The sequence below is a fragment of the Diadema setosum genome, chromosome 18, assembly GCF_964275005.1.
Source record: "Diadema setosum chromosome 18, eeDiaSeto1, whole genome shotgun sequence".
In the NCBI taxonomy this organism is placed as follows: Eukaryota; Metazoa; Echinodermata; class Echinoidea; order Diadematoida; family Diadematidae; genus Diadema; species Diadema setosum.
Window position 1 is genome coordinate 2,617,501 of NC_092702.1, and position 25,122 is coordinate 2,642,622.

Below are 25,122 nucleotides of genomic sequence, written 5' to 3' on the forward strand. Positions count from 1 at the left end.
TTTTCAATGATATTTTATTGATTTCATTCAAATTAATCATAAATCAACCCATTCTGGGTGTAATATGAACATAAGAACGGTACAAATGCCATTCAAAAGACAAATCCATTACCAACTTATACTGCCCATCATCTCCCTTCAAACATAACAACTCGATTATAAATCAATCCTACTGACCATTTCTTCACGAGAAAGTATTGACATGTACCAAAAAAAAATGTATATATATATATATATATGTATCTTTGACTATGGTATACTTATACTGCCAATCATCTCTCTTCAACATAACAACTCGATTATAAATCGAGTATGTAAGGGTATATATATACAAGGGTATATACATAAAAAAGCAACAAAAATACGTTATACAAACTAGAATGAAATCATTTCATTGAAATCAAATCCCCATCCCCCACCAACCCCGATGCACTCAAACCTATCCCACACCCCCACCACAACCCCAAACACATACATCCACAACCACCACACACATACACCCCAAACACCAACACACATACACACCAACACCAAAAACGCACATACACACATACACACATACACCCCACACACAAAACACACACCCGAAGCGATACCACCTTCCTTCCTAATAAAAACGACTTTCAAATTCAGAAACATTTTCCCATTTCAGCAAATGTAATCCCAACTTACTTCTTTTTATAGCAATGTCTTTTTCTTCATCCCGAAAACTTATTATTCTTTTACAAATTTCCTCCAAAGTAGGAATTTTTCCCTCCGACCTAGATCTAAATATAATATATTTCAAAATAAAAATTATTGTATTATAAAGTTTTACTTTTGGATCCCTTCCCGTAACACCAAAATGAACGTCTCTCCACTCTATATTTCGAAGATCTGCCATCTCAAACCTATCTATCACTTCCTGCCACAAATTCTTAACATACACACAATCCCAAAATAAATGTTTATATGTTTCTACCGATTGCTCACAAAAAGAACACCGGTTATTTGCAACGAAACCAAACTCAAAAAGATTTTCCTTTGTATAAACAACTCCATGTAATAATTTATACTGAAATTCCCTAAGTTTTGTTAGAAGTGTTGTCATTCTTGGTCTTAAAAATATATGTGTAATTTCCTTTTTCGAAAACAAATAATCATTTTGGCCATCTTTCATTCGTAAAACATACAATTGCTGTAAATTTGTAACAAAGAGTTCATACACCTTTCTAAATGAAACATCTTTCAATAAAATTACATTCTCAAAAATTTTCAAAGAAATATTATATTCCTCTTTATCAACAGAATAAAAATCATATATATTTCCCTCAAATTTCTGGCTTCTTACAACAACCTCCCCTATTTCCCAAACTTTAACTATATTTCCACTATCTAATCCTAACCTGTGAAAATATACTGCTGATCTCATACGATCTTTTTCCATAATTTGCTTCACTAAATAAATATTCTTCCTATATAAATTTTCACAAAAAATCATTTTCCCTTTACACAAATAATCCTTATTATTAAAAAAAATTGGATTAATCTTGCCTTCTTCATAATTCCGGTTATTCTCCATTTCTTGCCATGCCCTCAAAATTTCTAAATAAAACAATGGTACATTAAACTTTAGAAATCGTATATCATAATTGCACAAAAATATGAATCTTCCTCCCGCAGTCCTAAAAATATAATCAAAGAAAAGTTTCCATCCCATGAGCTTCTCACCATATAACAATCGCTTCAACCACATAATTCGTTGACTCTTAACAAACAATTCAAAATTTGTCATTCTAAGACCGCCCTCACTATAATCCTGATAACAAATAACCCTTTTAATTCGATCTTTACCATTCCATATAAATTCAAAACAAATTTTATTGATATCTGCCACTACCCACTTTGGAACCTCTATTGATGAAGATACATAATATAATTTAGACAGAGCATATGTTTTGAGCAAAAATATTTTTCCCATTACAGTCAAATCTCTTTGTCTCCACCATCCCAAAAGTCTTTTAATCTTACTCAGTATCTCTTTATAATTCATTTCTTCTCTGACCTTAATATTCAATGCAAAATACACTCCTAAAATCTTTATTTCAGTTACAAAATTACCCATGGGTAATCTTTCATGTTCTCCCTTTTTCTTCCCTATACTCATTACCTTTGTTTTATCAATATTAACCTTCAAACCACATAATTCATAAAAATCCTTAAATATTTCCTGTATTCTGATAATTGATGACCTATGTCTAACAAATAAAGTCATATCATCAGCATATAAAACTTGTCGAACCTCAAAATTCTCAAACTGAATACCTCTAATCCCATTATCCCTTCTCACCGCCTGCGCCAGAATTTCCATTACCAATAAAAACAAATATGGTGATAATGGGTCGCCTTGCCTCACCCCTCGCTTTATATCAAAATAACCTGTCGAAACACCTCCGTTCATAACACAACTACTTATTCCATTATACATGATTTTCACCCAAGAACAAAACGACTCACCAAACCCAAATAATTCTAACACCTTAAATAAGAATTTGTGCGAAACTGAATCAAACGCTTTTTCAAAATCAACTGCTATCAAATATGCCTCTTCTTCGCAGTAATTATTACAATAGAAAATCATATCGTCTATCAAACGCAAAGCCTCACCAATATACCTGTTTTCTATATAACCAACTTGATCCAGATGAACAATCTCATATAAAACTCCCTTTATTCGCTTTGCCATTATCTTAGAAAGCATCTTATAATCCGTGTTCAACAAAGTAATCGGTCTATAATTCTTTATAAATAATGGATCTTTGCCCTCTTTTTCAATCAATGTTATTACACCTTGTTTTTGAGACGTTGCTAAACAACCTTTCTCAGAAGCTTCATTGAAAACTTCAACCAATAAACTTCCTATTTGTGGCCAAAATGTAAGATAAAATTCAACTGTAAATCCATCATTCCCAGGTGATTTATTTAATTTCATACTTTTTAAACACTCCCAACATTCCTCCTTAGTAATTTTTCCTTCACAAAAATTCTTACTGTCATCACTTAATTGAGGAATGTCTTTACAAAATACATTTTCTCTGAAATCATCACACACTGATTCATCTTCTGAATACAGATTTCTATAAAAATTTCTAATCAACCGCATTATTACATCCTTCTCTTTAATCACATTTCCCTTATCATCGCACATTTCCCGTATAACCGTTTTCTGTTTATTCGACTTGAGCAACTGCTCAAAATACTCTTGATTCTGTTCACCCTCTTCATACCAGACCATTCTTGACCTAACTTTTAATCCATCCGTATACACATTATACAATTTCTTCAATTCCGTTTTTTTACTCTCTACATCCTTTAAAATTCCACCACTATCAGGAGACGACAGAAGATTTTTCTCCAAAATGTCTATTTCATATTCCAATTGCTGTATACTTAATCTTCTCTCCTTTGATTTTTTCTTCGAAAATTTCATTGCAAAATTTCTCATTTTCATCTTTAAAAAATCCCAGAAAGAAGATTTAGTATCAAACTCCGTCAACCATTGTAATTCAATACTTTTTATTTCTTCATTCATTCCCTGTACAAATTCCTTATCAAAACACAAACTATTATTAAATTTCCAATAAGACTTCCCATAACTTTCATTATATCGAATAGATTTCAGTTGTAAAAAAATCCCAGAATGATCAGGTGCTACTGATGATATAATCTCACATGTTCTTACTGAACTTTCCAAATCCTTTGATATAAACCAGTAGTCTAAACGACTTTGAACCAGCGGAGCGATTTGCCTGAAAGTAAATCGCTTTAACACTGGGTTCCGTTTCCGCCATATATCAATCAAATTCATTTTCTTTAAAAAACCCTCTAATTCTTTACTACCACTCATTCTCAAATTAGTACTTACACCCATATAATCCAAATCTTTATTCATTACTACATTAAAATCTCCACCCAAAATTAACGAATAATTCATAGAATATAAATTTGACAAACAATCATTAAAATTCACAAGAAAATATACATATACACATACATGTGGTACGCACACACACACACACACACACACATACACACACACACACACACACACATATATATATATATATATATATATATATTTTTTTTTTTTTTTTTTTATTTAACATATCCTTAAATTTCTTCCACTCTCATCTTCTATTCATGTTGTCATGGAAACTTTCCCAGTTATGCTTCTCGAATTCTCGCTGGTTTCGGTATTTCTGAGAGTGCAAAATTATCACATTTTGAAAATTGTAAGGGTTTACAAAAATGGTCCTAAAATCATAATAGCATAACATAACATAATGACACATTTGCAACAATATTGCTGAAATTAAAGATTTTAGGTGTTCCGTTCTTTCTGGGCCAACCTGTATATCTGATAATCTTTTTTACACACTTATGCGTAGCTCTTAGAATTTTGTTCCACTCATCCATTTCACAGTACATGTGCATTCTCAATTTTTCCAAAAGAATTAAAGAGATGCAGTATATCTGTATACCACAGGGTCCTCGGAACATCTTTTTTTTTTCATGTGGGGGGGGGGGTGGGATGGGGGCTTTCCAGTGTCAATGTCAATTGCTTTAGACAAAAAAAAATCCACTAAACTGAAACAAGTAAAACCTCTCGTAAGTTAAACGCAATATGCTCTAATGTAAGGAAATTTTGAACAAAATAGATGTTCCTATCCACTGTCACTTACAGCTTGACATTACATTCACACATCAGGAAACACAATATCCATCAACTTTTTCGATTTACAGAAAATGTGAATCCAAATATACTTTTAAACATAAGACTCGTATATCAAGAAGACTTGACTTACAAGAAAAAAAAATGTTTTATCAATACAAAATAAAATGTATAATGACCTAAATGCACCAATTGCAACACAAATGCACATTATGTTATAAGTCAACATGTCTTGCTACATTACCATTATTCAAATCTGTAATCGATCAAACTTGCTCATCGCTCTTGGTAATTCAATTTTCTATGGATTGCAGTAAGTACAGATAATGGCGAAAATGTGGACCATTAACGCCTTATACTCTTTGAAACGTTCTCTAATGCTTGAGACGGATATGATATGGTTTAAAGTTACTGAATTTTATGGGGGGGTTTCAAAAAATATAAAAACATACGTGTTTGGACAAAATATGCGCGCAGAGTCAATTCATTTTCTATAAGCTGTTACATGGTTCAGTGGATTATAGGACAACGGACTATCAGTCATGATGTCTATGATTCAAGTCTCCCGGCTGCAGTGGGCCGTGCTACTAGGCAAGGCACTTTATCCTCATCACACCCATTGCCGTCAGCCGTCAATTCAATTCAATTTATTCATTTCCTAAAATCACATTCAAAATATTTACAGAGAGATGTATGAGCTTTGGGAGGAAATCACACAAAAGCCTGGAACTTGGAAATCACAATCTTGAATAAAATAGACCCTATATGTGTCAAAATGTACCTGTCATTTGGAGAGGACTTAAAGTATACTGTGGTTGATTGCTTATAATCATTCAACGTTTAATTGTCACGTATTGTTAAGAGCAAGGGAATTCAGCTAATCAATCAAATCAATAAATTATATGGAACACAGTTAAAAAGTATATTGCATATCGTTATGATATATCTGGGGCGCCTTATTATAATAATACATCAGAATCAAACATGAGGAGAAGTAATAAGTCGTTAAATAAGTGTGAGAATAATAAAGATTAAATGCAGAATAACGAGAATGTACTTGCTGATTAGATAGCAGCCTCGAGTTAAAGGGTCTTTTACATCCAGGATCCATGAAGTCGCATTTGTGACTTTTAGTTGAAAGGCATATAAATTTCAGTCATTCTATTCAGTTGTTTTAATTTCAGCCATTTTTGTACTTTCCTCCTTCATGTTCAACATTGCGAAATGATTGGTAGCATATCATCTTTTCCGAAAAAGGATAATCTCCACTGGAATCACGAAAGCAATCGAAAAAGTAGTAATTTTTCTTCAGGTATCGTAAAGTTAGACCATGAACATGAAAATAAGTGAATAAGAAGAAAATTAAATCTCAATTCAGTTTGTGTTTTTGAAAGCGAGTTGTCCAGACTGCTCCTAATATTCCCTTGGTCATTGTAACGTAAGAGTAAAATGCTATAATTTGAAAAAGCTTCAATTTCCTTATTCAATTTACAATAGTTCGAAATCATCCTTTTGGTGACCTCCTTAAATTTTAGCGACGTACGTCGTGTGAAAGAGAGTGTCGAAGAATGTCTTTATAATACAATACATCAATTTTACTTGAAGTAAATTGCAATATTTAGACGGAATTTCGACAGGCTGTGGAAGTTCCTTACAGTTGCGTCTCTTTTTCTTCTCCTGACAACGATGCACCTGTCATGGGGGAAATGATACAAATAATCGCAACCATTAAACTGTGCATTACCATTAGCAAACGTAATTCTACATACAGTAATGGCATTTTCACCTGGTGGCCCTTTGAGGAGTAATCTGGGATTGTTACAGAAGAGGCTACATTGATCATCATCATATCTCTTCGCACCAAAATCTCAAAAAGTACCTCACCCAAAATCATGTCAGTAATACAAAAATCCTGAATAGCCATACGAAAAATTCACAAAGATATCTTTACATGAAATCAAGTTCATTATTGTCCAAAGAAAGGGTGAATTTAACGACCTTATGAAATCCAAATATATATTGGGCTTTAAGATTGTCAGAAACTTTATTTGGTAGCATGACATTGTACAGTATACTCTAACAGATATCACGTGTTTTTTTAATCGTCGCCAAAAAAAAAATTATATATATATATATATATATTTATTTATTTATTTACTTATTTCTATAATATATATACAGGTGTACATACAGTCGAACACTCTCTAAGAGATTTCGAAATTGATGAATTCTATGCTCTTATCTTATTTCAATTCAGTTCAATTCAATTCAGTTTTATCTCCATTTTTCGACAAAAACATAACATATATTTCACTTTCTTTTCAAGACAATGCAAATTGAACGGAGCATTCAACAACAGTGAAACCTTGCTATGATAATGGTGCATTGTAATTAATGTTCGAAAAATGGAGCTATGAAGCTGTTTGTTGGATTTTAAACCAGGAGAATAAAATGCTGTCTTGTTATAGACTATGTTACGTTGTCTGTTGTTATATTGTTATTTCTACTGGAAACAATGAAACTAAAGATTCGTCACAATATTCTAGTAAGTTAGCGAACTGAAATGTGTATTTATACATGAAGTTATCAGATTTTAGCTTATATGAACTAAAAGGTTTGCATTTTCAGAACAGACACTCGATCCTATTCAAGACAGCTAGCCCTACCATCATTTTTGTTCTCCCCGGCATTCCCAAGTGATAATTGCTACACCTGTGTCATAAGAGACGTAAGGATAATGCATACATGTATTAAGGATCTAATGGTTAGCCACGACATCAAAGTGTTCCCTCCGTCTAGTTTGCTTTATTTTACGCATTGGACTATTCTGAGATGACAATTTCACGAATTTCCTGAGATTACTTATTACTTAAAAAAAATCCTGAAAGAAAAACAACTTACATATTTCCTGGAAGATTTCCGAGATGCCTTCTCCAGTTTTTGCGCTCGCTTCGAGGTGTACGGCGTCGTTTTCTTGGGCGTACTGCTCGGCCGAGCTCCGGCTCACTGCCCTTTGAGATTCCAGGTCCGACTTGTTTCCGATTACAAAGATGAGAATATCTCTTGGAGCTTTCTCCTTGAGCTCATTCATCCAGTATTTTACGACTTCGAATGATTCCTGCACATGCAGATGAAGATAAATCCTTTAAACTACTAACAACATATGTATTCTTTGTTTGATTTGTGGCTAAAATGTAATAACAAGATAAGGGAACATTTTATACATGTATACAAAGTCAATGCAGTGCATTCGTCATTCGAATCACTTAGCAATGCTGGGAGAAATGTCGGTAGGGCTGTTTTGAAGTTATACATGTGACAAAAATTCGTAGCGCAATTTGTTCATGTAATGTTCAGAGAGATAGACTCAAATAGCCGAAAATATTCAACTGCCTAAAAGTACTACGATAGTCAGTATGTTAACAGGATAATATGAAGCGGGGTAAAACAAAATGTCACATCACAGAAAATACGTTTCAAAAAGCTTGTTTTTCTTGTAGTCAGCGTATAAGTTTTACCTTGTCCGTTATGTCATATACTAGCAGGGCGACGGCGGCATTCCTGAAAAACGTAGTGATGACGATTTTGCGATACTGAGTTGGAAAAGGAAGATATATATATATATATATATATATATATATATATATATATATTATATATATATATATATATATATATATATATATATATATATATATATATATATATATATATATATAATTAAATATATATATATATATATATATATACGATAAAAAAAACTGGAACAAAGTTCATGCTGTATTCACCATTTATTTCTGCACACACATTTTCGAGCGACACAACCTCCTCAATATATATATATATATATATATATATATATATATATATATATTAATATATATAGATATATAGATATACATATACTATATAGGTTCAGGTTCAATGACATTTATTTCCTGCAATACATATATATATAAAGAGAGAGAGAGGGAGGGAGGGAGGGAGATAATGAAAGGTGAAAAGGGTTAAAATGCAACAACTGATTTCGACCCAGGTCCTCACTGGAAAGTGAATTTGAGCACGAAATATCCTTTTGCAGTCTACTTCGCTATACAGTTGTAATGAATTTGATAGCTATGATGACTGAAACACTTTTATCATACGTGTGGAATTATGAATCTCAAGAATCCTTTTCATAATGTTTGTATTCGTAAACTAATTCCAGGGACGGTAATATCATTTCAGTTGTTTCATTGAGTATTATATACACATTGTTGTTACCAATGTCACTGCTTCATAGCATTTTAAACGTGTTTAGTTTAAACTTCAATTTTTTATCCGATTCGCATGAAATCTCCATTGTTTTGTTTCGTTGACTCACTAGACTATTTTCATCGATCCCTATTGATATTATTGATTATTACATACCTTTGAACAGTTCTATTATCACCAAACAATAGCCTGCACAGTTCACACCCAGGAAATCTCAATCACAAGATATGCCTTTTATACATTAGTTACTGTCACGAATTTCTTCAGTCAAATTTAATCTGTCAGACTTTTGCGAGAAAAGGATATTCGAAATTGCAATTTCGATGCATTTTTTAGTTACTTTACTTACTCTTTCGTGTCCAGGCGAATCCCACACTTCGATTCTATACCCTCTGTCTCGGTAATACACTTTGGCTATTACAGTTGAGTGCACCTCTGAGAAATAACATACAGAACTAGAGTTTGTAATTTGTCATCACTGACAAATTAAGGTGATCCGATTTTTTTTTTATCAATGATTCGAGTCCTGATCGCAATAGGCATGACCATACAAGTTTCATCTGTGTTTAGAGACATTGGCCATGTGATGTTTGGATTCTCATTTAGAAAAGGGAGTCAGATCTGCCATGTTTGGTACCAAATTCTGTATACACTATAACGAAGAAACAGTAACAAGTACATGACCCACCTTTGCACTCCCAAGATGACATCTGATGAAAAAGTGGTTATTTTGTAAAATGATTCTTGCGACATCGTCTATACGTGTGAAAAATATGGGAAAGATAGGACAGGTATTCACCAAGATACAAGATGAAACATTTATGACCTTTGACCCTAATTTACATACCCAAGATGTCCGATCAAGTAGTTGTTATTTTATGTAATAATGTACGTGACATGAACTAAGCATGTGCAAAATATGGGGGTGATAGGGCGTGTTTTTCTTGAGTTATTGCAAAGAAAGTTGCAGAAAGAAAGAAATATATCAAAACATCGAAGATAAGCTTTATTTTCAACCAAGTTTTTTGACGTGATGCCGACGTCTTATGAAAAACTGGAGGGCACACTCACGATAGCCCAAAGTCTCAGCTACAACATATTAAAATCTGGGAGAAATTCACAGAAGGTTAAGTGAGCTAGGGCTCGATAAAGACAATCACGTCAATTTTCACATCTACAAAAATTCCCTCCCATAGAGATAACACGTCATAACAAAGATACAGAAAGATGTACATATGACCTTTGATCCCACTTTGCACAGATAAGATGGCATCTGAGCAAAATGTGGTTATTTTGTGAAATGATCCTTGTAACATGGTCTTTGCGTGTGCAAAATATAGGAAAGATAGGACATGTATTCACCAAGATACAGGATGAAACATTTATGACCTTTGATCAAAATTGTGTAATTACACTAATGAAAGAACATTTAATAAGCTCCGACATACTGAAATCTGGATGAAAATTGGCAGAGGATAAGTGAGATACGCTCGAGTGAACTTGAAATTTGATAACGTCATTTTGAAAATGTACTTTTTTTATTTTATTAAGAAATTTGATATCTTTTAATCATTTTGCCAGCATCGCCAACCCATGAAATGACATGTACAACTCATCAGCTTTCAGGATATGTAAAAAAAAAAATGGGGGGTCACCGTCCATCCTGACGAGTAAAATTGGATTTAAAATTGGCGGTTTTTTGGCATGGTTGCACTGTATATCGCCATTGACGCGCGCGCGAAATTTCAACTTTGACGGGGCCGTATGACGTCATATTGAATTGAATTGACTTGAAACTTGGTAGAAATATTCCCTGACATTTCAGACATCAGATGCAAGTGAAAAAACGGGAAATTTCTATTGCATATGAGCTGTGCGTACGTATATGCGCGCGCGCGTACGCGTCCGTCCAATTTTTTCAATTTTTCAAAAAATGCTTCAAATGGTCTGAAACGTGTGCAATAAAAAATTTGAGCTCGATTGGAGCATGTAAATATTTCAACGCACGCGTACGCGCTGTGTGCGCGTTCGTTTTAAGGCTAAAGATGAATTTTGAGAATATGAGTAGAATGCGCTTGACTTGAAATATATGTGACGTAAATTTGATCGAAAAATTCCATTCCATTAATGAGATATGAATGAAAATGTGTTTTCATATAATGACGTCATAGTGACGTCACGGTCGACTGATCACTATGATTTTATTAGATCTGTCGTCTTTGGGACATGATACATGTATGGTATAATTTTGAAATTGATAGGCTGAGGACTTTTTGAGCTAACCTCTGCACAACTTTTGAGGAGAAATAAAGAAAGAAGAACTAGACTTGGAATTTGTCAACACTGACAAATTAGGTGATCCGATCTATTTGGAAATCAATGATTTGAGTCCTGATCCCAATAGGCATGACCATAAATGTTTCATCTGCGTTTAGGAGACATTGGCCGTGTGATGTTTGGATTCTCATTTGCAAAACGGATTCACATCTGCCATCTTTGGTACCGAATTCCGTATATACTAACGAAGATACAGAATGAAGTATATTTGACCTTTGACCCCACTTTGCACACCCAAGATGGCATCTGAGCAAAAAGTGGTTATTTTGTGAAATGATTCTTGTAACATGGTCTTTGCGTGTGCAAAATATGGGAAAGATAAGACATGTATTCACCAAGATACAGGATGAAACATTTATGACCTTTGACCCTAATTTACATACCCAAGATGGCGTTTGATCAAGTAGTTGTTATTTTATCAAATAATGTACGTGACATGAACTCAACATGTGCAAAATATGGTGGTGATAGAGTATGTTTTTCTTGAGTTTTTGCAAAGAAAGTTGCAGAAAGAAAGAAATATTTCAATACATCGAAGATAAGCTTTAATTTCAAGCAAGTTTTTTGACGTGATTCCGACAACATATGAAAAAAAGAAAGGGTACAATTACGATAGCCCAAAGTCTCAGCTACAACATATTAAAATCTGGGAGAAATTCACCGAAGCATAAGTGAGCTAGTGCTCGATAAAGATAGTCATGTCAATTTTTATTTCCAGAAAAACTACACTCCCATGGAGATAACACGTAAACTTGTCAAATTTGACAAGGTTACTTTCAATCCATTTTTTAGAGGTGATGCCGTCATTTAATCAAATTGTATTATCACGTTAATCAAAGACCATTTAATAAGCTACAACTTACTGAAATTTGGGTGAAAATCGGCAGAGGATAAGTGAGATACGCTCGAGTGAACTTGAAATTTGATGACGTCATTTTGAAAATTTACTTTTTTTACTTTATTAAGAAATTTCTTTTTTAACTTCACATTTCTCCTATACGTCAGCCTTATTTCATTCACTAACAATATCCAAAATTAATCATCATTATCTTAACCACACATGTTAAATATCATTACTATATAGAAAATCAGTGTCGCATTCACCAAAGATATCATTATAAGGATCTAAATGGTTATCCACGACAGCAAAGTTATTATTACTCAAAATATTGGGTTTATGTGTCAACATAACTGTTCAAACATAAAAGAGAAATACAAAACTTCATATTTCACATGACACAGAACATAAAAAACGTGTATTGCACTTAGATTAGATTAGAAAAATTTGCTCGAGACTAAACAAATTTTGATATATGAGAAAAAAAAACTATAAGAGATTGGAAATAAAATCAGTAATAAGAAATGAACATTTAAAAAATCATATTCTGTAAGTTAGATATCATAATGACTACAGCTCTTTAGATACGAGGGTATAAGCTAGTTATAGAGTATCAGCTAGGTTAGATTTGTTTTGATTCTTTGTATGAGTCTACACGTGTGTCCCTGGTGATTTTGGATACTTGACGGAGAGGGAGGTAATATAGGCATTTTTTTTTTTTGCTATATAAATGTTCATACCCATATCGAATGATTCTGTGTGTATAATGTGTGTGTGTATGTGTGTGTATGTGTGTGTGTGTGTGTGTGTGTGTGTGTGTGTGTGTGTGAGTGTGTGGTAGAAAATGTAGCATGAAACCTACTCTCAATGAGCGATGAGAATATCTTTCAAGGTATCTATAACTACACACTGGGACAAAAACCTATAGGGAAGCATGTTGTCTTCAGTGACACGTGAAATGATCTACGGCTATTCACTACTTTGATGTGCATTATTGTCGAAGGCGGTGATTTGGCTCAGTGGGCATCGCGTCTGTCTCCAAATCAAAAGGACCCGGGTTCGAATCCTGAGTCTCACCAAGCAATGTTGTGTATAATCATACCGTCCCCTCTGGATTCAATTCAATTCAATTCAAAGTTTATTTCATTTTTCGACAAAACATATGTTTCACTTCTTTTGATAACAGAAAATAAGGTAAATAGAACATAGTGAAATGAAAAGACTGTACAACAATTGAGGACCTATAGTAATCATACATTGTATAGTAAAAAAGAAACAGAAGTGATCAAAGTGAAGTACATGTATACCGTTGCTTAAAGAGCGAAAAATGGAGGGACCCACTAAAAAGACAGGGCTTGTAGTATGTGGGCCCCTCTGGAAAAGAACATCGATGGAAAGATAAATTGAATCATCGTAGATACAAAAAATAACAAAGTGGAAGAAGTCTGGAAGCCCACTGAAAATTAGATTACCAGATAAATACACTTTCATAGACGCGAACAAATATGAAACAGGACTAGACAACAAGACAACTGCTGAAGAAAAGGTTGTACAGGACAAAACGGGATGGACAAGACTGACAAACTGAAGACAAAATAGCAGACAAGAACGCACAACAGAAACAGAACAACAGAAACAGCGATCTTCGGCAGAAGCATGCCAAGAGAAACAGAAGATAGTTGTAGGGAAAAAGTAATATTTTGACGCCTGAAAAAAGACAAGAAAATAGAAAATAGAGGGACGTATGAATAGGAGTAACATACGGAAAGTCAACTTCAAGGCGCTATGGGCAAAATGGCATAGATGACAACATTGCGAACATCCAGGAAAAAAATACCATTAATTCTTCGAAGAGGGGACAAAGTGAGCAGGTCAGTGTGTAAGAAAAAAGGCCAAATGGTTAATTCAGTATTGTAGAGTCATACGATTGCAATAAAAAAAGAATTCAGTCTCCTCTTGAAAGAATATATGGATGGAACGTTTATTATGTGATGATTCAAAGAATTCCAATAATTTGGGCCTACATAAATAAGTCGTTTTTTTTTTGTTTTTTTGTTTTTTTTTAGCAAAATCGTTCTTAAAAGAGGTAAATGGAATTCATTGGAACGCCTAGTGGGATATTCATGAAATGATTGATTTTTGAGGAACATAGAATCAAAAATAGACGGAAGCAAGTTATTACAATACTTGTACATAAATTGCCCTAAATTAAACAAAAACAAATCTGTAATTTTTAAGAGCTTGTTGGAGGCAAACAACATATTTGTATGAGAACGTACAGGGGAATAACAGATAACACGGAGAGCTTTCTTTTGTAAAGGTGTTTGGATGTTAAGAGACAGAAACACTCTGTCCAACGAATATAGGACATAAAATGGAGGTCCCGTGTGAGTTAGCCACGACATTTGCACGTAAAAGATCCCACTTTATTCATTTACCGCAAAGAGCATGGTGCTAACCCGGTGAAGTAATCCAAACAAGGAAACGGGCCACTTAAGATGCCGACCCCTCGCGGGTTCGCGCTTAGTGACTAGCAATAGTCAGTAAACAGTATCAACCAGGCACATTGTGTCATGTACACTTGAATGAAAAATGAATTATTGTTTATGCCCAATTCTTATCGTACACTATTGTGTAAACTTTATCAGCATTTGATAAACTTTGATTTCGATATTTTTGTCGAGTGGGTATGAACGTTGTTTTAGTATTCCTTCAATGAGGTTTTCCTGAAACACATGGGTATCTGGCAATGCCATTATTCACTAAAAATAAGATTTTAAAAATTAAAGATTTGTATTTTTTCAACTTGGACAGTACTGTTTATGTTTAATTTCAACGCAAATGCACTTCCCTGTATATTCAATTCAATGTTTACAAGGAATCAGTTTTTCCATAATTATCCCACCAGGCAATCTTCTGAGTTTCATTTACCACTTCTGAGAACATTATTGGCTCAGAATACATTTATATACACAGGCCCTAGATTCTGGAATTCATTAAGTTGCGAAATGAAAAATTCTCCTTCTTTGTATTCTTTTAAGCGGAAGTTGAAATCCTTTCTGTTAAACCCTCTCTGATTTTTCGCTTTCATTAACCAAGTCCCAACAACCACAGGGTTCATCATCCAACCATCAATCAATTAATCTCTGAATTTATTATAATGAAATAGCCATCATAATCTCTGCACGGCTGTATGCAGCCACCAGCTGTTTGAAGCACCTCTTCAATTCCCTCTTCAATTTCCTCTTTCGTTTCCCTCTTTCGTTTCCTTAATCAGCGTGTAGGCATTCTCTTTCTTCTTTCCTTTCTTCCTTCCATTTTTCCATCTATTTTGTCGAGTCGTGTCATGTTGCTGTGTGTCTCCTATTTTGTTCCGTCTTCTCTTAAATTATACTTGTGCTATGCATATTATGCAAATAAGTATTTCATTAGATTTTTCTTGAGGGGTTCACAATCTACAAGCTTGCTTTTTATTGGACCTCTCAGTTCTCTTTTTTTTCCAACTGAAACATAGCCTTGTATTTTTTTTTTTGCGTATACATGCATGTAACTTTATTATTGTATCATTTGATATCATTTGCAAGATGTATGTACACGATTGTGATATGATTCCTAATTCATACTGTGTTATGTTCTGTTGGAAAGAGGAGAAGAATAAAATAAAATGAAATGAAATGAAATGAAACACACGAAATAGATAAAACACAAGAACAAAGTAATAAAATAGTCTCACCCAATAGTTGGATATGTTGGTCCAAGAGCTCCAGAGATGAATCGTTGTATTATTGCTGTTTTTCCAACAAAAACGCCCTGAGGATCAAAGGGGAAAGGACAAGGTGAACTGAACTAAATGAATAATATTATATAGGACGGACAAAAATACATTTATGAATGTATTCGTCTTTTCGTATCTGCCTAGCGGTCTGGAAAGGCTTTTTAGATACGAATTAAGGGAATGATGCAGAATTTGGATAACATATACTTATATTGTCAAACATAATAACGAATCAACATGTGCTTTCATAGACGATGCATTATAACCCCGATATTTTTTCCCTGGCTATTACATTGTTGAGATAATTTTTGTGTTAACCCTATTGTCTGACATCGTGTCCTCTTGAAGAGGAAAACCATAACAAATTAAACAGACACGAGTATGATAGCGAATTAAAAACGAATGAAAAAAATATGCATGTATATCTGAATACAACTTTAACTTTCAACTTTATTTCCATTTCCATTGAATAAACAGGGAAAATTATATACAATACATTTACAGAACATATTTGTAACAATTTCAAAGAAAACGTACATGTGGTCACGAGTAACAACAGAAATTCATTTCTAAGGTATAATATTGTAAACTAGGACCCCTTCAAGAAGTCTCTAAGGGCTCTCTGCCCATGTATCAGGTCAGGGGTTACAGAACTCTATGTAGGTGTGTTTGGGGGGAGGGGGTACTGACATGACTGAGGGGTAAAATAAAGAAAATCTTAGGTTCTTCATTAGGTTATTTACACAAGCAAAGCAAGACTTTGGTTCATGGTAATGTGAGAGAATAGCAAACACAGATTCCATATAATATATTGTATAATCAAAACTGATCCTATTAAAAGAAGTGAAAGCATAACACAGATCCAAGGTAATTCTATGAAAATCGTTAACAATTATGATATATTTAATGATAAAAGAAGAAGAAGAACTATAGAAAAACCTGACGATCGAGATGAGTAGGCCTACTTGGCTATTTAAGGGAATGTGAACAAACGCTATAGTTACCTTAAACTTTTTGCAAAACGACTGGTGTGATATAACAACAAATATGTACTTAATCACAAGCACATGAAAGCCACATGATATTTGAGATTTGACTTTTTTCAATCTTTAATTTTATTATATGGTGATAGCGTATTATTCAGAAAGTGAAAGAGGGTTAGTTGATCTGAAAACGATAGATAGAGGGTTCGTTTACCCCCAAAATTTATGTTTTGTTAATCCTAAAATGTATGTAATCAAATAAACTGAGTTCGGACTTGATTAAATCATTTAGTCATCAAAGGTTGGATACAGCTTTGGAGTATACCTTCTTTCATCCAACTTGTGTAGACCTAGAGCCTCTTACAAATTGGACGAAAAATGGTGAAACTGCCTTAATCTTTTAACGTTCTTGTTTGCAGAAAAAATGTTGGGCATGAATGCTGTTATGCAGTCACATGTTTTCATTTAAATCTACTAACAGACGATTGATCAACCATGCGCTATATATTATGCTATTTCCCACTTTCCGGTGTTGCTCAGTGCCTCTAACAAACGGAAGGAAACATGATGAAACTGTCGGATTTTTTTTTTTTTTTTTTTTTACAAAGTACGTTATGATGGTTATGCATACTACAGGATACATTTTAAAGCGGTGTTTCCGTATCAAATTTACATTTTACGTTTCAAGAAGTTGCTGTCTTAATATCATGTTTGTTTGTGTTTTTTTTTTTTACTTCTGTATAGGACCCTGTTATAGAGCTCGATCATTAGTATCAGTAATCAAATTAATTCCTCCTGTTTTATTGCACGGTATAAGAATCACTCACGTTAACGTTACGTTCATTCATTTATGTTCCATCCCAAAAATGTAAATATAATATATAAATATAGGCCAATATATTATATATAACATATATTATTAACAGAAAATGTGTTGATAACATGTTGAATAATTAACGAAATTATAATATTATATGCATGCAATTAACAAGAGAATGAAAAGAAAAACAGCAAAAATTACTATAAGAATATGAAAATGTTGGAGATAAGGAGGAATGCTTAAAAAAGACAAGCTTTTTAGGATGCATCCCCCTCTCAACATAATAAACAATCACACAATTGAATTCATATCATAGCGGAATTGCAAAACAGTACATCAGCGAACTAAAGGCCTTGTCACACCTCTCCGGGTAAGCTACCCTGAGGTCCCCGCAGATGACCCGCACATTGACAGTACCTAGCAGTTTTTGAGCATGTTCAAGGCCTTGTCACACCGTGTCTTGAAAAGCATTGCGGGTTGATTTGCGGGGGAAAAATGCTACCCGGTCCTCCCAGCAGTTAGCCCGCACCTAACAGTATATAGCGCGCATCTCACCCGTAGTTGCCTCGAGGTGCGCACGCAAGTCCGATTTACCCGCAGCCAAGTTTTGAGCATGACCAAAACCTTTCCGGGTGAGTCTCAGAGCACCAGTAGGAGACTCGTAGTTGCCGCAAGTCACAGGCAGTTGACCCGCCTGGGAAGCTCAACAGGGAAAGCCTGACACTTTGTTTTCTTGTGTTTTGTTTGTTTATTTTGTTTTTCTGTTATCACTTGTATTGTTTTGCAAATGCCGAATAAATGATAATAATAATAATAATAATAATAATAATAATAATAATAATAATAATAATAACGTAAGTTTGGCGCCGCAAGCACGTGTCATCTGCATGGCATTCTGTGGGACATCTGCCAAATCAAATTCTTTCAGAGAAAATTCCTTCACCGAGTTGTCAGCCCTCACTCGCCACCCATGCGCCTGTACGCAGGTCAAACAGAATGGACGTAAGTAGAACGTAAGTACCACGGGTCCAGCAGGTAAGACCCATGCGAAAGTCGTCCAAATCCTTTTCCGCCTGCAATAATTGTCCTGGGTGCTGGAAAATCCCCACACGCATCAAGCCAGCGTATCTTGCCCGAAAAGCACATTTTATTACAGTATACTTCAAATACGAACTAAAAACAAATAAATAATATGTTGGTCTCCCAATAGCAACATCGCATATCGTCCCCTCTTCCAGCAAACCAATTCTATTATTCTAAATTCCAGCCTATCTGCCCTTGTGCACTTTCAAGCACTTGCACGCAGAGTTTATTTTCCCCTGCTATCTTCGCAGCAGAATTTGTATTGTTACGAATCTAGTACGTCCCTACCTTTTCCTCGGGCCGGCCATCTTTTCAAGCAATGCTTACAATGGCGACCCTCTGCATAATCGCTTCTTAACTAATCCCTGCTGCATAGACATGCATACTGTATATTACATCATTAATTTCCTTTTATATCGTTGCTTATGCAAGTCAAACGACTCTGTTTTAAATCTACTTTGTATATTTCCCACTTGTTCATGATTATGTAACTTATTTATTGATTTGCTGATTTGCAGAAAATAAAGTATCTATCAAACAAAATAAACAAGGTGTGGCAGGACCAAAATCTAGCTGCCGGTAAACATGGTAAAGAGGACTTGCATGCGCAACTCCGGGTAACTACGGGAGAATCGTGCTATATAGGTACTGTCATATGTGGGTTATCTGCGGGGACCTCCGGGAGGGATTTTCCAGCACGCAGGAGAATTTTCCGCGGACGGACAAGAATGTTTGCAAGTTTCTCACTTGTTTCTTACCGACTAGACGCGTGCTACTTACCTTCTACTTGCATGTATTCCGTATGACCTGCCTGAGAGCTTTGAAACAGATCCGTTTTCTGTTACGAGCGACTTACTGGTACTGAGAAGTACCTGCGTTGGAGTTGCCTGCGAGGTGTTGCCGGTAAGGGTGTCCTACTGGCGTTCTGCGTGTACCTCTGCTAGCGAACCCCCACGACTCACGCGGAACAAGTTATTGAGCATGCTCAAGGCCTTGTCATACCGTATCTGGGGAAGTTTTGCGGGTTGACTTGAGGCAAAACAAATTTGCTACCAGGAGCTCTCCGCAGTTGGTCCGCACCTGACAGTACCTAGGGGCTATCTTGCCTGTATTTGCCCGGAGGTGCGCACGCAAGTCCGATTTACCAAGTTTGGAGCAAGACCAAAACTTTTTCCGGATGCGGCGCGGGGATGCCCGAAGAGGTCCACGCAGAACGCCAGTAGGAGGCTCGTAGCGGCAGCACCTCGCAGGCAACTCCCACACAGGTAATTTGCAGTCGCCGTATGCAGCCAAGATAATGACATTCTGTCTTTCTGTCAGGCCTAACTAAACATGGTTGCCGGTAAAATGATTTGCGTGCTCACTACGAATGAGATACGTGCTAGGTACTGTCATGTGCGGGTCATCTGCGGGGACCTCCGGGTAGCAAAAATTGTTCTTCGCAAGTCGCACGAAAGCCTTGCCCGGAATAGTGTGACAGGTCTTTTAAAATAGAAACGAGCACAGTCGCGCGCGACAGCGCGAGCAACCCCACTCAGCTGGGCTCTCTTCACCATACAGCGAGAGGGCCCTGACAAAAGGCTAGTAACGTGGCCGCTAGTCAGGCTTGACTGTATATGCAAACAGATCTTACAGAGTAGGCCTATATGCTGTCAGCTAATTGAAAGAGATGGACTCACCACTAAAACAAAGTCAAATCATGGTCTATTAGTACTTACCCCGAGAAGGCACGCCTTAATACCCTTCTTTTCAGCATTCGCCATGATGGTTGTCCCAACACCAGAGAATCCCACATTCACGTATTGTGATGTGTGTGGATAGGGCCTACAGAACCAATGTTCCAAAGATACGAAAATCCAAACCGCATTACTGTTTCCTGTGAGCTTGGCGGGAAAACCCCGATTTTCACTTTGATACGCGAGCGTAAAAAAAGAGCAAACAATAATAATAATAATAATAATAATAATACATGCAATTTCTATAGCGCCGTTCTCCACTTTGATTAAATGCTCAAGGCGCTTTACAATTGTACATCAAAGCAAACAGATTGAAAATACAAGTACATCACAGTAATAGAAGAAGATGAAGAAGCAGAAAAAAAAAAGACATGAAAGTCTGTCTTCAAAAGACACTGGTCTTCAAAATGCACTGCTAAACAGATAGGATTTTAAATTACTCCTGAAAGATGTTATAGAGCTTGAGTCTTTCAGCTCACGAGGAAGTGAATTCCACAGTGCTGGTCCAGCGTGAGCGAAAGCTCGTTCCCCCCAAGATTTCCTAGAAAACGGAATATGTAAGAGACCTGAAGTTGAGGATCGAAGAGTTCGTGAAGGTTGGTATTGACGAAACAAACAAACATTATAATCAGGAGCTGTTCCCTCAATAACATGATAAACCAAAAGAAGTATCTTACACCGAATACGCTCCTGTACAGGCAACCAATGAAGACTCTTCAGGATAGGTGTGATATGACTGCGTTTACTTGACAAAGAAACAATACGTGCAGCGGCATTTTGTAGCTTTTGTAATTGGGCAATTTGCGAGTTTGGTAGATTGAAAAACAAACCATTACCGAAATCAAGGCGTGAAGAAATAAGTGCATGAACAAGTTTTTCCGTGGCAGAGCGAGTCAAATACTTGCGAATAAAACAAATAACCACCAAACCAACTAGTCAAGCGACCAAACACACAAGCCTTATTTCTGTTACTCTGTCAGTAATACAGCTATTACTATAATAGTAGTCAATAATAACAATCAATAATTGATCTTATTAATATCATTATAATAAGAAATGGCCGCTGCGGTGCTGTTAGTGAATTACATAGTGAATGTTGTATTTGATACAGCAATGTATTTTTTTTTCTTTTTCTTAGAATCATAAGTTTGAGAAATTGTCTTTAAATTCTATGATTGCACAGCAAAGAAGTCAAGGTTGTTGCCTTTTTAGGTACAGTTATAAAAGTCACAGTGTATAACTGAATTTCGGTTCATTGTATTTTCTTTTCTTTTCTTTTCACAATGTTTCATTGATTTTATATTGTATTATGTATACTGTATGTACAGTAACTGCATTTTTATAAAAACTAAATAATTTAAATGAAATGAAAAAAGCAAAAGAGACGCTAAAAGTTTTAGCAGAAAGTCCGTCATCTGGAACAATATTATTGATAACATTGATCAGTAAATTGCAGAACACAATTGAGAAAGCCTGAAAAAATTACAGGAAAAATACCGACACGTGTACAACTTTAATATACCGAGTTCGATCATCCGATCCAAGTGAGGGGCTTTACAGTGAAAAGCTGATTTGCATAAAGAATACTTTGATTGCGCAAAATCGCTTCAGACATGGCATAGGTAGGCGGAGCTCAACTTCAATATCTCCATTTATATAGCGCCGACGGAATGAAATAGTTTAAAACGTCCACTTTAGAGAGTCTTATTCAACCGCCTCTATTAACGAGCGCTAACAAGACCTTTCAAAAGTTTTACATTTCACACTCTCCTCACCCCTCCCCATCTATTTATTTTCAGAATGTATAAAATTCTTTCAAAAGCACTGCAATTATGTCAAGAAAATCAATAATAAAGAACGATTTTCAATCGCAACGTATTGCCCATATACAAGCAGACACTGTATAAAGCTAACATAATATGTAACAAAATGGTTGAATTTTCGGAGACGAAAGTAATAATACATGTCTGATAGTAACCCGTGCATATACTGTAATCCAAATGTTTCTATATAAGAATCTACTGAAATTACAACACATCCAAAGCATTGTCCTATAATACACACTCCATGGTTATACATCTGGATCGACAAAATCAAACGAAAAGGTCGCATATATGGAATTCCGATGTAATATCTCAATGTTACTAAAAAAAATCATCCTGGTGACCAGTACAATGACACATTAAATTGCCAACGGAGACATTGTTTTCGAATAAAAAGACACATTTGTCACATAAGAGCAAAGCGGCTGAGGTCCAGAACTTATGCATTATTTCATTACAATGTTTATTAAAAAATAATCATAATTTTACCATCCTGCATGCTAACAACATTTTTAATAAGATCTAAAAATTAAGTCAAAAAAAAAACTTCAAACTTCAAAAGGATGTTTTAAGTGGAAATCTTGGAGTAATCTTTTTACCTTTACCATACCGCCCCCGCCACACACACACACACACACACACAGACTATCAAGAATACAAACTGTCAATCTATTATTCTTATCGCGCATCCAGAGATATCGTCATACTCGTAGCATAACTTTCTAAACTTTTGCATTCTAGGATGTTCATTCGTTCATTCAAACATCATCATGCAACAGTACTGTTACATCACTTTGATGAGGGTTTTTTTTTCTGTTTATTTCAATTTGATTTATTTCGTACTTCTCACTTTGGGATGCATTGTAGATTATATGAGTACAAATTATGGTGCTTTGTTAATAGTATGTAATACATTATATATGAATATATATATATATCTAACCTTCCGCTCCCGACCCAGCTCACCGCCCTGGGCTGGGGATACCAGCGGCAGGGGATAGACTGGGCTCGCGCCCGGTCTGTGAAGACGCGAGGGGATTTGGTAGGGCCCCAGTCACATAATGCTCTGAGTCCGGCGTTACGTCCAAAAAAGTCTTTTTTTTTTTTTTTTCTGCGGACTCCTGCGGATCCTTTGCCGTCACCAGAAAATTTGTACAAAACATACGGGGAAAATGCGGGCGATACGGACAGATACGACCAGATGCGAATACTTGCGTCCATTTGCGGATATTCTTAAGAATTGGCACATAATAGTTCTGAACACTTGCGGAGAGTTGCGGATATTTTCGGATAGTTACGGATAGTTACAGATTGTTATAAATAGTCATGGACAATATGGTTTTCTCTGACGATCCCTGCTAATTCAGTGTATTATGACAGCAAGGTTATCACATATTGGACTGTCTTATATTATACACTGGGGAAAACTGAAATTGAATAACGTACAAGTTGTGAAAAAATCGTATTCCTTTAATTTGCTTTACAGTAATGAAAGATATATGAAATTTTAAATTTGAAGTTTGAATTTTATTTGTGCAACTCAAATATGAATAAACATCATAAATGTAAAGAATACATAACATAATTATACCACAATAAAATACAGTATAGATCGATAAGTTAAACATTAGAATAAGAAAATATTACTTGCAGTCATGGAATAGACAAACTGTGATTACGCTGTCGTTGTGCAGCGATATTCATGACTTACTGGGTTATGTTAAGGAGATTTTTATAATAAAGCAATGCTTATTGAATTTCCAGAAAAAAAAAGACATTAGGACTTTCAAACACTCCTCCCACACCCAAATACAATATATATATATATATATATATATATATATATATATATATATGTAATACACATTCCATGGAGCGTAAAGTGGGTAAGACTATAGAGAAATACTAAATTCGTTCTCAATTTCTCAAGTTCAGCACCAAGGGTCAACCGATATCATGTGTATATGGGTGCCACCTAAAATGACCATTTGTTGGAGAAATTTCATAATCAATTTTGACCATGCGGTTCTGCCTCTCCACCGCTCCGACTGTGTTGTAGCTTTCCTTCAGGTAAATGCACTGCAGCTTGGCAACACGAGTTGTGCATGGCTTCCCACGAGTCTCTGTGTTCCCATGAGAGTGGAAAACGGAAAACGTCGAAGGACGTAATCGTCCGCAGCATCCGTAACTGTCCGCAAATATCCGTAAGCGGACGAAAGTGTTGTGATACGTTAACTTGCGGTTAATTTCGGATACTTACGGTGGACGTAAACGAACGCAAACGGACGGGAGGTAAAATTTTTTTGCAGAAGGTCTGCGTCCAAGCTACGGGTAGTTACGTTCAGTTACGGATAGTTACGTTTGGTTACGGTTACTTGCGTAAGTTTGCATCCGTGGAGTCCCTCTGCGAAATTTTGAACATTTCAAAATTTTGCAGGCTTGGCGCCGTCATTTTGGATGAGTTACGGACAGTTACGTCTACATACGTCCCTGCGGATGCCTGCGTCCACGCTGCGTCCCCCTGCGTCCACTCATCCGTATCTATCCGCGGCGGACGTAACCCATCGTAAAGCACTGTGTGACTGGGGCAGTGCACTCGTACTCGCAGACTCACCTGCCACATCATCATCAATTAGTTGAATTAAGGACAAAAATTAGGAAAAGGTTACGCTAAATTCATAAAGTCAATTGACTTTTATTCAAGAGAAAACTCTCCTCTTGTTCCAATGATTATAATATACACATTTAACTTGACATGCACA

The 25,122-nt window shown here is 35.5% G+C and overlaps 1 protein-coding gene across 1 annotated transcript; it reads right to left on the reverse strand.

Annotated features, from left to right (window-relative positions):
- Positions 1 to 6,362: 6,362 nt before the first annotated feature.
- Positions 6,363 to 20,564, reverse strand: LOC140241924 (ras-related protein Rab-21-like). Its single transcript, XM_072321671.1, has 4 exons — positions 20,520 to 20,564; positions 8,230 to 8,304; positions 7,613 to 7,829; positions 6,363 to 6,403 (listed from the first exon to the last, which is right to left on the reverse strand). The coding sequence occupies exons 1-4, from the start codon at positions 20,562 to 20,564 to the stop codon at positions 6,363 to 6,365; spliced, it is 378 nt and encodes a 125-aa protein (XP_072177772.1).
- Positions 20,565 to 25,122: the final 4,558 nt, after the last annotated feature.

What these genes read in the sequence shown, in the direction of transcription:
- LOC140241924 (XM_072321671.1), bottom strand. Translation starts at nt 20,564, where the DNA reads ATGGCGAATGCTGAAAAGAAGGGTATTAAGGCGTGCCTTCTCGGG. An exon ending in TTAAGGCGTGCCTTCTCGGG is followed by an intron (nt 8,305 to 20,519) that starts GTAAGTACTAAT and finishes TTTCCAACTCAG; the next exon opens with TATCGCAAAATCGTCATCAC. An exon ending in GGAAATCTTCCAGGAAATAT is followed by an intron (nt 6,404 to 7,612) that starts GTAAGTTGTTTT and finishes CCCCCATGACAG; the next exon opens with GTGCATCGTTGTCAGGAGAA.